Raw genomic sequence first — 14160 nt, 5'->3', positions numbered from 1 at the left:
AAGAATGGAGTCAGAGCGTCTATGAAAGTTGTCATCAGCAAAGTGGTGTCTCTGCTTCTCCGGATGGAGAGGACAGTGGGCAGTTAACGCAGTGACTTCACCTCAGATTGTTTTAGGAGAAATAACATAGTGTCAGGATTGGTTGCAGAAAATATCCAAAGCCAACCAGGATTTTTCAACTAAAAGAGGTTTTCAGAGATCCAGTCTTACAGAACAGGTAACTGAGATCTTGAGAAATGAACAATCCAGGCTTAACTAGAAAATGAGATAGCTAGATGAACCAGTTAATATTGGATAGATCATAATATCATCCTGTTGATTTTTAGGAAAGTGTGATTTCTTTGCTACTCTTGCTCATTTAGAAGGAGGAAGATAATAACAATGAAAGATGATACACAGTAAAATTGTATGTGAAAAATAGAAAATTCATGAAAAGCTCTTTACATAGGTGATTCGAAAAGAGGGTAACTGATCCCAAAAGAGCTGGCAACTGATTTTGAGGTAGTGTTATAAAAGTTGGAGCTGCAAATCAAATTTCTAAGTCGAGTTCTTGTTTGATACTGTTTTTTTAAACTTTAAAATATTGTTTTAGGCACTGTAATTTATAATATTGTTAATGATGGTTTCCCAAGTACATAATCCCAGTCTGTTTGCCCATTGAATACTTTCCAACCACGTTTGAACTGACCAAGATAATAGTCCATGCAGTGAGGATAAGAATCAGGTGTTTTCTGGATTTTATTTTAGAGTCATCCGCCTTGTAATATTATTCCCAAGTATATAATGAGTCATGGGCTGATTCTTTAGTGACTATAGAGCAAATACACCAAGATGATTTCATTTTTTGCATTATGTGCGAGACATTGTTGATTGCACCCAAAATTTTCACTCCTTTTAACTTACTAAACCCTAATTATTTTCAGTCACCTCTTTATACCGTTTTCTCCAGACAACTTTTGAGGCAGGATTTACTCTTGGAATGGTATTTGACCCTACTGATTTCCCTTTCTTTCTCAACGGTTATTCAGAAACCTCAGGTTTAATTCAGTTAGTGCCTGGCTTGTTTTCTCCGGGCTACTTGATCTACATTGATCCAGTTAGACTTAAGAAAGAGTTGGTTCCCCTGCTGCTTGGGGGACGTCTCTTTGTTGCCATTGCTTCTATTACTACTTGCCGCCATTTTGTGATGAGGATAAAAACCTGTCGACAAAACTGACGTGTTTGCCAGTGGCCTCAGGAGGGCAGAGAGAAAGAAATTCAGAGTAACAGCAGAAAAGGGGTTGCACAAAGAATGTCTGGATTCATTCTGATCTGAATTTGTTTTTCAAGCCAGTTTGACTGGAGTTTTTCTAATATTTGCAGACAAAATTATGCTAATGATAGAGGTAAGCAAGAAAAACAGGAAATGGCAATCCACTAAAATGAAAGTTCTTTTGAAGACAGAAACTCTGTATTTTGTTCATTGCTAAGTTGGATTTGTGACTTTGTATTGTTGAATGCATGAAAGGACACATGAATTCTAACTCCAATGAACAAAGGACTTGGCTCCCTTGAAAAACTGGTTCTTTCCAGGAAGGATGTTCGTATTACCTGAAAATTCATGGTTTTTCAGACAACACTATCAATGGGATGTATCTTCTTCATGTCTAAAAAAATTATATGAAGTCGTTAATAGCTAACACATCAAAACGTTATTATTATACTTTTTTGCCACAAGTTATTAATACTTCACATAAACCATTGAAGTATTTTTAAAACCCAATGCAATTTTAAAGGATTTATTACCACTCTCATAGATAAGGGGTTATAAGTCTCCATAATATCACAATGTTCCAATTATTCTGTTGGGTCATACATCCAGCAGGTATGGGAGTAGCAATCTCCTTAACCGCCTTTGTTTTGCAAAGAGAAGACACTTTTCCTAACTAAAGGCAACATTGTAGTAAAGAATTTTGAAAACCACTGGTGATAATGCATATGTTGTACACTGAAAAAAATAAAACACAAAGCATGGATTATTTTATTTTTTATTTTTAAAATTAAAAAATTTTTATAAAGTACTTCACAATATTTGATTACATTTAATATTTAAACACCAATACCACTGTTACACCTTCCCATCACCATATTTTAGATGTTTCCATCCTGAAACCCAACTCCTGCTTCAAAGCAGAACCAAAATCATATATTTTGTATTGTTTGTTATGAAAAACCACTGAAAATGCTACAAAACAGTTTCCTTAGAGGAAGGAGTGTGAAGATTGCTGTATTTCACCCAGGGCCATTAAGCCCTTCTGTAAGAGGTCACTAACATGTTAACATGTTGTTAAAAGTTGAGCCTTTTCTGTTTATATACATGTATGATCATGGTATCTCCCCTGCCAGGTAAGCTACCGAGAGTATCTTGCCCACACGGCAGCGCCTGGCAAGCTACCTGTGGTGTATTCGATATGCCAAAAACAGTAACAATGAGTCTCACAATGGAGACGTTACTGGTGCCCACTCAAGCAAATCGATGAGCAATGGGATGACAGTGACAGTGATACATATATGTACATACATGTACATATATGTATCTATATATCTGTAAAAAAATATTCCCTCTAAGATTTGTTGCCTTTTACTTTGAACCCCAGCAAATGTGGTACTCCTGGAGTGTGAGTGGTGTGTGGTATGAACTGTCGCGAGTGTGGAGAGTGGCTGTGAGCATGGCAGTAGTTGAGTTCTGCAAGTTTTCAGCTGCTGGGGTTGGGTCTCTTGGGGCAGGGAGGAGTCTCACCCACCCTCCTTCGGGATGCCCTGAATAAAACAATCTGGCGCAGGGGTCCGGCGGCATGGATATGGTGAGTGTCATGTTATGCTCCCTTCCAGGAGAAAAGGACATGCGACTCTCAGCGTGGATTATTTTTTGTTTATGAAGTTTTCAGACTCAGGCTTCCTTCCTTCCTTCCTTCCTTCCTTCCTTCCTTCCTTCCTTCCTTCCTTCCTTCCTTCCTTCCTTCCTTCCTTCCTTCCTTCCTTCCTTTTCTTATTTTCCCTATGCTATCCACTTAGGTAACTACTAGTCACATATAAATACTGGGCACCTGATAGATGGCTAATGAGGATTTGGATATCTTCACCAGATATGCACAAAATACACATTGTATTTTGAAGATACAAGAGGAAAAAATTTTATATATATGTTTATCTAGATACATCATATGTAATATATATCACCTTTATGTGATACTTTAAATGATAATTTTTTGAATATTTTTGATTTATATATATTATTAAAATTCATTCACGTTTTTAACTTATGTCAATAGTAAAATCTTATGCTTACAAGATTTAAAATGACATGTTTGGCATATTAATTTTTACATTATTTTCCATTATAGCTATCATTATATTGCAGTAATGCTCACAGTAGTATTAATATTAGTGTTCCTGGTACACAAAATTATATTACTCTATTAACACTACCGAAGTGGCAAACCCTCCAGAGTGGGTCTGGTGTCAATGTAGACTGCATCTTCCTTCCTAGCACATAGAGATGGACCACCCCTGGTGTGCTTTGGGGGCTCAGGACCACTTTTGGGGGTTCAGGCACGATAACTTGGTATTCAAGGAATATCAGGATTATCCTATTTGTGCTTGGAGGACACCAGGACGACATCTGGCACTGCTCAGGGGCCATGCAGTGCTAGGGATTAAACTCGGACCTTGTACAACATGCTAGACATGTGCTCTAATACTAGTACTACCTTCTCAGCCCAGTACTACCTCCTCAGCCCACTCTATAAACAGTGACTGAGTTCAATTAAAAGTTCAGTCGTTGGGATACAGTTTGGTAATACAGTTGCACACAGCTGACCCAGGTTTGATCCCCAGCACTCCATGTGGTCTCTCCCAGCCCCTCAGGGAATGATCCCTAAGAGCAGAATCAGGAGTAAGCCCTGAGCACTGCTAGTGTGACCCACAAACAAACAACAAACATTTAATGGTTATATAATTGTTCATTTCCCCCCTAAAATAATTGTATGATGACTAACGTTATGTTAAGTGCTCTTAAAAGGTCAATCAAGTCACTAACACTTTTGTATGTCAAGTTTTAGATTTGTCAGTTTTTAGAATCAACCTGTCAGCAGATGAATAAGAAAGTAAGAGGTCATGGCTAAAGAGATAGTACAGTGGGGAGGGCGCTTGCCTTGCATGCAGCCAACCCAGGCTCGATCCCTGACACCCAGTCTAGTTCCTAGAGTCCACCAGAGTGATCTCTTGAACTCAGAGTCAGGAGTAAGCTCTGAACACTGCCAAACAAACAAGAAAAAAAAAAAACCCACCAAAGTGAAGATGCAAAACTTTAAATTCTGACATTATGTTAGAATTGAAGGTCATTTCTGTCAGTGATCAGTGAATCTGAGAATTCACTGCCTTGTGCCATTGGATATTTATTATAAAAACTTCCTCCAAGACAGAGCAAGTTTTTCTGCTAAGTAGCACCTGCGTTAGAAACAAAAGTTTTACGTCTGGGCTGTCTCAGACTACACCACAGCTCCTGTAAACTTTATCATCTACTCAGTTCTTTCAAAAATGTAATTTCAAAATGTACTCATTATAGATATGAGTAATTTGAGTTGCCAAAGAGATTGAAAGTTACAGACAAATTAAAAAATATCAGGCACCTTTTCTATGACGAAGGCAGCACAAAGTTTCTTTTCCATTTTGGTCCATTTCTCTTCCATTATTTTAATTTCAGTGTAATGTCAGCACAAGTCTAAGATATACACCAGCTAAATAAACACAGCCTCACTCCTCAGGGGAGTTTCCATAAAGATCAGTGTATTTTTTAAACAATATAAATATGAGATTAACTCAAGAAAACTTAATGTTAGGGCTTTATCCAAGATCAACACGGTTTAGTTTTTGTTTTTAAAACTGCTAGAGAAAAATAAAGAGACTAAATGAAAACCCATATAGACTATTGAATTTTTTTTATTTGCCAATATGCTTAGCATGCATAAATAAAATAATTTCTATCATGGTCATAGGATGTTATGAGAAAAATCAATGTTCAATAGTTTTTTAAGGAATTAATTAGAAGCATAGAATACAAATATAGTGTAGGATTCCTCCTGGTCTCCACTTATTGACTGCACAGCCCCTTCACCTCATCAATAACATGGCTACTGATGCAGAGACATTTTTGTTCACTCTTAACCCCCATGTAGTGAGAATCATTGCCACAAATCACCAAATATTGGAGTGAAGCTAACCAGCCAACATTCATTTCTCTGACATCATTTTGTCATCACTTTAATGCTTCCAATATATATGTACATAATAAGTATCTCACATATATATGTCTCACATATATATATAAAATGGGCTGATATATATATGTCAGACTGTCTGAAATGATATTTTGAAACATCACTGGTAATAAATTATAAGGAAAATAAAATATAAAAATTAATGGATTATGGATCCTAAATATGTGAGCTTGGAGAAACTGGAACACAAAATAATACTTATTTGTGGAGGTATGTGACTTCTAATCTTAAATCTATTTCGGTTTGTTCCACTCTAGAGAACATTGGAAATACTACCTGGAAAAAGCCTATGCTTTTAGCAGCCCTGAAATAGTTGAAAAGTCTGTTTTTTTCTTGCAGTAATCTTCTGTGAGAGGTTACAAGTTTATACCTTGTAAGAGGTATTTTTGCCAAAGCAAAAAGTTCTATAGATATTTTCAGGCATTTGAGTCAACGAAACTTTTAAAACCTGGTCCTTATCTTCTTGTGCTTTGGATATTCTAGGTTCACCAAAGTCTATTAATAATAATTCCCCCCTTTCTTTGCTGTGGTCATGTCTCAGATGACTGGGAGTTGTACACACTTGACTTGGTGCTTGCACACTTGATGGCCTTGTTTTCTGGGTGGTGCACACTTCAGTTGTGGTGTTCGCACACAGTTCACTGAAGTACATCCAGAGATAATATAATTTTTGTTTTGTTGTTGCAGCACTGGGATCCCAACTAGCAGAAACACTGGGATCTCACTTGGCACCTCGTGCCGAGTGCATTCAACTCCGCCTCAGCGACCTCTCAGTTCCACGGCAGACACTCCCAGCAAGACCTACCACACTCATGTAATCATCCAGCAATCATTTATGCTACTCCCCTGCTGTGTCAGTCCGGCACCATGGGTTGGCATTTAGCAGTGTGTAGAAAGAGTCCTCAAATCTCATTGTGCCATCCACGATCTAGCGAGGGAAGACAATGAATTACTGAACATTCATACAGTTGAATGAGGGCACTACGAAGTGCTCTGAATTAGAGAAGTGTTGTAGTTGTATTTTAGAGAAGTATTATGTGTTGTAGGAATGTCTAAAAATGGATCTGGTCCAGGGGAGGAAGTCGGGGGAGGAAGTGACAATCACCCTCCTAGGTGGATGAGTAAGAGCTGCAATCCTGTGCTGGGCCGAGACCATTTGCTCAGAGGCCCTGTGGGACCTGTAGCTGGGCACCTACGTGGGAGAGAAGTGAGAGGGCATGGAAAATGTGGTGGAAACAAGGTTGGAATGGGAAGAAAGGGTCAGGTGGTGCAGATGTTACGCCTTGAGAGAGTTAAGGCCGTCATCATCATCATCATCATCATCTGGGAAACTTCCAGGAATTATAAGCCACTGGATAAAAGATCCGCTTCTGTATTTTGGGGGCTGTGGTCAGGGGATGCTTTGGGTTACATCTGGCAGTGTTCAGGGGCTATTCCTGACTCTGCTCATGGGGGCTTGGGGGAACATATGTGGTGCTGGGACTGAACCAGGGTCTGCCACATGCAAGACAAACACTTTACGTCCCATACTCTCTTTCTAGATTTATGTCTTGAAAGAATCCATAGTGTTACCATGCAGGGAACATCGAAAAGAGGGAAGAGGGTTTGGGGGGGAGGGGAATGATTTGAGACTGTTGTAGCTAACCAGCCAGCAGCTGGTGGTTGGAAGCAGACTGGAGAGCTTGGAGGTAAATAATTTGGCACTTGGTGACAAAGTGAAAGAGTGTCTTGTCTCTGGGGCCCTGTTGGCTAAAACCTTCCAAAATTAAGGCTTGTGTAGCCTGGACGTAGTCATACTCCAAAGAAATAAGTAACTTTTTTGGTGATTCTGGCTGGAGAAAAGGAGCCACTATTTCAGGAGCACTGAGAAGCATCATTTTGACAGCTCCCGCTGAGCAAGGCCAGGCCTCTGAGATCATGCCGTCGGTGCTCTAATGACTGAACACAAGCGCAACAACCGCAAAAGCCATATCTAAACTACTGGAGGTGAACTTTCTAGAGCACTTGCATTTTAGTGTTTAACCGTTTTGATAGCCCCTCACTGTGCCAGAGGAAGTGACGGGATAGGCAGGGAGGTGTAAAGTGAAGAGCTAGAGATGAGGACTCAGAACTCACAAAGCAATGAGATGTTATCCCTTGAACGCCAGTTGCCTGAATCCAAAAGGAGTCTTTCCCTTATTTCAAAAGCAAAACTACACTGAAGGAGGTTGAAAAGCAGCTAGTTAGACTCGAGTGTTCCTTTCTCTTTAGGCAGTTTGAAAAGGAACAGATTCAAGGCTTCCTGTCAACTGGGAAAAAATGCATGTTTTTGATGAAAACTAAGACACAGATGTGCATTTCTTTTGCTTCCATCATGAGAATAATAAACAGAACCTGATTCTTTTTTGGCCAGTGAAGGCTAGCAAAGCACGATAATTCTGAATTTGTACCAGCCCATCATGAGCTTCAGCTCACGGCTGTCTTCTATGGGGGGCTTCACACTGAGGACAGCCAACAGGCAGATCTGCCTAGTAAGCCTCTTTTCGAGGCTGAGTTATGTGAAGAAAGTTGGGACCTTTAAAAAATTTTACTTTTCATATTTGGATGGCCCTTAGCAGATACTCAGAGAGGGCGTTGGGTCAGTATTCTATTCGCTTCATTAATCACAACTTAATTTTTACAAGATTTTATTAGAAAGCTTGATCCCAAGGTGATTCTAAGGATGTGATCTGACTTCATCTGATCTACAAAAGCCTGGCAGAGGTAAGTCAGAGATAGGAGTAAAGTCTGCCATGCAAGTAGCATTTCCCAATGATGGGGCACCTGTTAATTCTGCTACACAGGCACCCCATCTATGGCTTACTTCTTATTTAGCAGAAAAATGATCTCCCCTCCTGTGGATCTGCCCATATTTCCAATGACCCAAACTCCATCCTCCCCACCCCCAAATAAAATCCCAACCCAACCACATGAGAATCAAAGAGACGATAGCATGTATCAAAATTAATTTATTAAAAGTATTCAAAGACCACTTCAAAATGTAGCTGCCTTCAGGACACGTTTTGGCACTCGCAACGGACATTTGAGGTGTTGATTACACGGAGCACTGAACAGTTCAAACACAGATGTTTCACTCTAGTGTTATAGATGACAACAGCACTGCTGCTCACAGTGACGTCGCGACGCTTGTATATGGTAAACATTGTAATGTGACTTGTACGAGAAAACTAACACTAAAACCAGAGCGTGGTGACAGGGACCGATTTGGGGAAAGATGGACAGCCCAGCGCGCTAACGATCGCCCGATCCCAGACCTGTCGATGCATTGGGACCGTGAGGATGACTCCAGGGCCCTCTTTCAGCCTCCCACTCCTGTCTTTCCACAGGGGACACCGTAACTCCCCCCCTTTCGTCCCCTGCGCCCTCCACACAGACAGGGAGCTGTCCGCACAATCTGCTCGGCCAGGCTCGCCAGCCCCCAACTCGGAATCAATAGTTCTGAGCCACGTTGCCTGGACACCCACAGGCTGATTTCAAGGTCAGTGTCTCTGGCCAGTTCACGGCCTTTTCTTAGGAAAAAGGAAAATCAAACGTCCTCCACTTTGGGGCTCCCCGCTTCATCTCATGTAGCATGGGGCTCTGTGGGGATCTGCGGCTTTTTGCACAAGTCCTGGTAGAATTCAGACTCCAGGAAGCGGGGGTAGGAGTTGTTCTCCATCAGGCTGTAAACTCTTTTCTGGGCCGTCGTAAAGCAGCCGCTGGTGGCATCCTGGATATTCTGGGCAATCAGCGTTTTGGTTTGAAAGTCTATGTTGATCTGAAACAAAACACACCCCAAAAAAGCAGTTTTATTTTTTTGAAACGAAGCAGTGCTATAATGTGTGATCTCTTTGACCCCCTAAGTCACTGCATGCATGCACGTGGATGGCCTGAGCCTGAGGAAGAGGGGAGCCGGTGCCGCCACACTCATCTGCATCAGACAGCTCAGAATTTTCTTTTTCTTTTTTTTTTTGCTTCACCTTGGTGCTAAAGTGTTTGAAATGTGCTGAAATCAGGAAGTTTCCCCCTCTTACCTCTTTTGGAGCTTCTTTCTCTATGAAGTCTGTATATATTTTCTTTGCTTTAGAAGACAGTTTTTGGGGAGATTTGGTTTTCTTGAAGTCTTCGCAGGCCAGCCAGAATTCAATATTTTCCTCGCAGAATTCAGATTTTAAGAATGCTCTGAATGCAGCCAGACCATCTGAAGGGAGAGAGAAAGAACATGGAAGGTGAAGAGTGGGTAACCTCTGACTGGATCATTTCCAGAGCACTGTGCTATATGTCAGGCAAACCTATACTCAGCCATCAGCCCTCTGAGAGACTAAGATGCCAGTGGGCAGGACAGCTTAAGCTGCCACAGTGCTACAAAAAAACGATAAATACTGATTTTTCTGCCAGTGCAACTGTTTATAGGGCCGGCATGGCTTCTTTGTAAACTATAATCCTAAAAAATGTATGTCCTGGGGAAAAAATGGATTCAATGAAGAACTGTCATGCTAATATTTTTAGGTTAACTTTTTTTCTCCACCTGGAGTGAATAACCCAGGCAATTCCACAGTTAGATACTGGGAATGAAGGAGAAAAAGCAGCTTTCCTCAGATGAGAAGGTGTTTTCCCATTGTGGACACAAGCTTGGGATCCTTGCAAGGCTGAAATGCAAGTGGTAAACTTACATTTGCTGGCGAGCAGTTCATCAAATGCTTCTGACCACAGCTGCGCTTCTTCCGGGGAAGGCCTGCAAAAGAAGTTCTGCCCGTTACATTCTGCACCAGCTCAGCAGCTTGGGACTCATAGTTACAAAGCAATGGCAGTAACTTACTTGATGAAGGTTTGCTGTTTGCTTTTCTTGCTGGTTTTGGACTTCCCAGGAGAGGAGGAATTCTGCAAGAAGTAGCTCAAGCGGGTTTTCCAATCTTTCAATCTGGAAAATAGAAAAAAAAAAAAGGTTATTCACTAAATGGCAACACTTGAAATCACTGTTCTTGCAGAAGGTATTATTACTAAATAAAATCAACCTGATGGCTTGAGACACTGTAAAACAAAACAAGGACTCTTCTTCATTCTTACTCATTTCACATGCTAGCCTAGCACCAGGTACTCTGTAATTAATTTCATCCATTCCTCTGAACATAATTTTGTTTTATAAATTAAGGTTAGGACAACTTACAATTACTAGGGTATTTTAATGAATCTAAGTTTGCAGAATTCAAAAGGTAGATTGCTATTTGTGGCACACACAGGGCTGCCTTTTGTCTGCAAGGCAATCCCAAGGCATCTGTTTGAGGCTTGATGAAACCCAACAGAGCAATCACCTTCAGCTAGTCGATTTCATGCTTGCTTGTGGTTCTCTTTTACCGTCAGAGCACAAAGCTCTGGACCACACTAGCGGCTGTGTATGCAAAGAAGGGTCTGTGTGCGCGCACGATCCACAATCCTTTCCCTTCCCGCCCAGATACATTTGAAGCAGAGAACGCAGAACAATCACTTGTTCCACAGTCGTGAGTGGGTGAGACTCACTATTCAGTTAAAACAATAAAAACTCGAAATGAATTCAAAATAAATATATTCAGAACCCGCAAGAAACACACACACACACACACACACACACACACACACACACACACACACAAGAGAAAATCTCCACTCCAGCATCTGTGCAAGCTGATCATAATTAACGATGCTACCTACTGCCAGCGACGCGCTTCAGCTGCAGGATTCCCTGCTGTCATTTTAAATGCCAGGGACAAAGAAACCCATCCACAATTTCTCAGCCCATCTACCACCACCTCCCGGTCAAGAATTGTCTGCAGTTTCTAAACTCTCAGTCTCCTTCTCTCGCCTAGCAAAATAAGTACGTGCACAAACGCTTCACCTTTCGCAGCAAATTAACCTTCTGCACATTTTCCCCTCTGCAGAGGCACGGGCTCGAGTTTCCTACTTAAAGCCGCGTCCCAAAGGACAGTGTTTGCGGCCAGCCCGGATTGCTAGGCAGTCCGCAGGGGCCGGCGCAAGAGAGAAGCAAGCGGTACTCACAGGGTCCGCTTCATTTTCTCCCGTTTCTCCTCGCTCTTGGGGCCGTTGCCTGCGCTTTTGTCCATGGAGCTGCAGTCGTGCTGGACAGCCAGGAACATGGCACTTTGCATTATCGTCGGGGCTCTCGGGCGGCAGCGATTTGCCGGAGCGCGAGAGGCGGCGCGTATATATCAGAGGCGGCGGGGGTGGGGCGGGGCCTCGCCTCGCCGGTCCCGCCTCCAGAAGGCGCCGATTGGCCGAGTGCGGCCGCGGGCGCTGGGGCGGGGCGAGCCGAGGCCCGGGGCGCGGATCCCGGCAGCTCTGACGTTGGCGGCCCCGGCCTCGTGCGCACTCGGAACCCCGGGGCGGCGGCCGGGGCGGGCGCGGGGCCGCCTGAGCTTTCCCTGCAGCGTCCCCCGCGACCTCTGCAGCGGGCTGCGCCGCGGCCAAGTTGGCTGCAGGCCTGGGGCGCTCTCTCCTCCCGCCCCCGCCCCACGCGGCCGCGCTCCTGGCACCCGAGGCAGTGAGGATTCCCCGGCGTGCCGCGAGCCAGATTGCAAGAGCCTTATTTTAGATCAAGATGTTCCCGTTCACGGCAACCCCCTCAGAGCCCCCCCTTATTTTATTTTACTTTATTTTATTTTATTTTATTTTATTTTATTTTATTTTATTTTATTTTATTTTATTTCTTAGGGGTGTGAGGGGTTGGGCCACACCCTGCAGTGCTCCTGGCTTTGTGCTCAGGAATCACCCCCGGCGCGGTGCTAGAGGGACCATATGGTTTGCTGGGGGAGTAAACTCAGGTTGATTTTGATCCAAGGCAAGCTCCTTCCACAACTCCTACTGCTTTTTGCTTTTTTTCTTTTTTTGCTTTCTTTTTAAAAGTTCGCCCTCTCTCTTCCTTCACCTCATTTCTTGATCTGTAAACTGAGTCCGTGGGGACACCCTGTCCTGTTTCTCTCTGCAGCTCCACAGCATGGAAAGAAACAAGAGGGATAATAGGGCTGGTTCTGGGCGCAGGTGGTGGGCCCACAGGCATCCCTGGGGAAGGGGCAGGAGAAAGTGATGCAGAGAGGGCGGCTTACCAAGGGTGTGCGGCTTAAAACCCCAAGCAGGCAGGTGACCGGGTCAGCCCCTCAGGCTGCAGGCTGATGCCCCAGAAGGGGTCCCTCCCGTGACTTCCCCTCTTGCAACACAGAAATCACACACGTCTTTGTGAGAGAGGGAAACACCAAACCTCGCCGCCGTGTTGCACTGGAATCATTGTCGTTTAAGAGCGCAGGGACACAGGATTCCCTTATGAATTCTGCTTGGTGGAATTTACCAGAGCACCAGATAACTGTTAAAAGGAGGTAAGGGGGAGGAAAAACAATTTGTTTTTTCAAAAAATCATCTTTAATATAGCCAACATGAAATGTTTTAAGGACAGATTGGTAACCTCAATACAAGTGATTTGCTTTCAGATAACTGCACTGCACTGCAGTTTGCAGGCGGCTTTCCCTTTAAAGCATCTAAGCAAAGAGAAAGAAGAGCAGCAAGGTCAAGATCAGACTGAATTTATTAGCTCTGCTTTGCAAGAGTTAAAGGAAAATTAGAGCTAGTTCAGCATCCTCTCATGGTGAGCTTCCAGAGAGAGCTTCCAAGTGTAGCTTGGAGGTTAAGATCTAAATTATTACTGAAGACGACAGCCATGTGGTTTGTTAGGAAATGAAAGATAATTTACGGTCCAGTAATAAATACTTAAACGCTTTCTCAAGCATAATTCTGCATCTCTAAAATAACTTAGTATGTGTCCTACGTTTCTTTTCACTTTCTGATGATTCAACATTGAATATGCATCACGGTCAGGGACTTGATTTTTTTTTGCCAACATAAATTGCAATGAATATTTCACGTGGGACACTGGATGGTAGAATTCAAGCATTGTAGAAAGGTCACGAGCCAGCAAGAGGAGAGCCCGGCTTGTGTTAGATCTAATTAGACTCTCCACTCAACCAAAAAAACGCTCAGTAACCATAGGAACAGTTCAGAACACCAAGGGGAGCCCACACCCTCGGTTCTCTCAAGAGCAGCGTGTCCCCTTTAGTCTCATTGAACATTATGTGAATCTGATGCGGAAAGGTTTTTGTAAATGTTATTGTTCAAAGGTTTGTTATTAATTTGCATACACATGGAAAAGAAAGTAAGGAGGCAGAGCTGTTCCAGGAGGAAATACCATGAGAGGATTAATTCACAATGAAGTTACGACTGTATAAGTATTTTTAAAATACCAAGATAATATCAGATTTGTGATACTGTTCAAGTTCAGAATGGATGTTAAACACTTCCTGGATAATGAGTAAAGAAGGAAATTGAGCAAACTGACATTTAAACTTTCCAGAGATCTCTCTCCAATTTGAAAAAGCAAATAATTGCAACAGATGCACAAAAATGAATATATACTTTTTTAAAATCTAGAACAGCAACTTGTTCAAATAGAATCATCCTAAATGTTAATAGATTTTTTAAAAACAAATTATTTCTAATTGACAACTGATCATTAACTGGCAGTAGGATCTTTTCTCCTAAAAATTATGATCTTAATTGATAAATCTGACTTTTTTTGAGGGGGACTCCCCCCCCCAAGTGTGCTAAAGAATTCTGGGGGCCACTTTTGGTGGTGTTCCAGAGGCTTCAGCGGTTGCAACCAGAGTTGCTTGGGGAACTATGAGATGCTGGGAATCAAACGGATATTGGCCTCATGCAAGAAATTTACTTGTCCTCAGTTTCTGGCTTTCTGGCTCTTTGAGCAAGTTTAACTCAGAGCAATATC

At 42.5% G+C, this 14160-nt stretch overlaps 1 protein-coding gene across 1 annotated transcript; it reads right to left on the bottom strand.

Annotated features, from left to right (window-relative positions):
* Window positions 1–8287: 8287 nt before the first annotated feature.
* RGS2 (regulator of G protein signaling 2) lies at window positions 8288–11495 on the bottom strand. The gene is made up of 5 exons (XM_004619914.2): window positions 11370–11495; window positions 10156–10257; window positions 10010–10071; window positions 9371–9537; window positions 8288–9114 (listed from the first exon to the last, which is right to left on the bottom strand). Exons 1-5 carry the CDS (start codon window positions 11477–11479, stop codon window positions 8920–8922), a joined length of 636 nt encoding a protein of 211 aa, XP_004619971.2. The 5' UTR covers window positions 11480–11495; the 3' UTR covers window positions 8288–8919.
* Between the last annotated feature and the right edge of the window lie 2665 nt (window positions 11496–14160).

This window comes from Sorex araneus, chromosome 7, assembly GCF_027595985.1.
Source record: "Sorex araneus isolate mSorAra2 chromosome 7, mSorAra2.pri, whole genome shotgun sequence".
Classification (NCBI taxonomy): domain Eukaryota; kingdom Metazoa; phylum Chordata; class Mammalia; order Eulipotyphla; family Soricidae; genus Sorex; species Sorex araneus.
This window is presented reverse-complemented; position numbering and strand designations above follow the sequence as displayed.

Excerpts from the sequence above, each read along its gene's own strand:
- RGS2 (XM_004619914.2), bottom strand. The coding sequence starts at position 11,479 with ATGCAAAGTGCCATGTTCCTGGCTGTCCAGCACGACTGCAGCTCCATG. Across the intron at positions 10,258-11,369 it reads GAGAAAATGAAGCGGACCCT|ATTGAAAGATTGGAAAACCC; the intron begins GTGAGTACCGCT and ends TCTATTTTCCAG. Across the intron at positions 9,538-10,009 it reads TGAACTGCTCGCCAGCAAAT|ATGGTCTGGCTGCATTCAGA; the intron begins GTAAGTTTACCA and ends CTCTCCCTTCAG.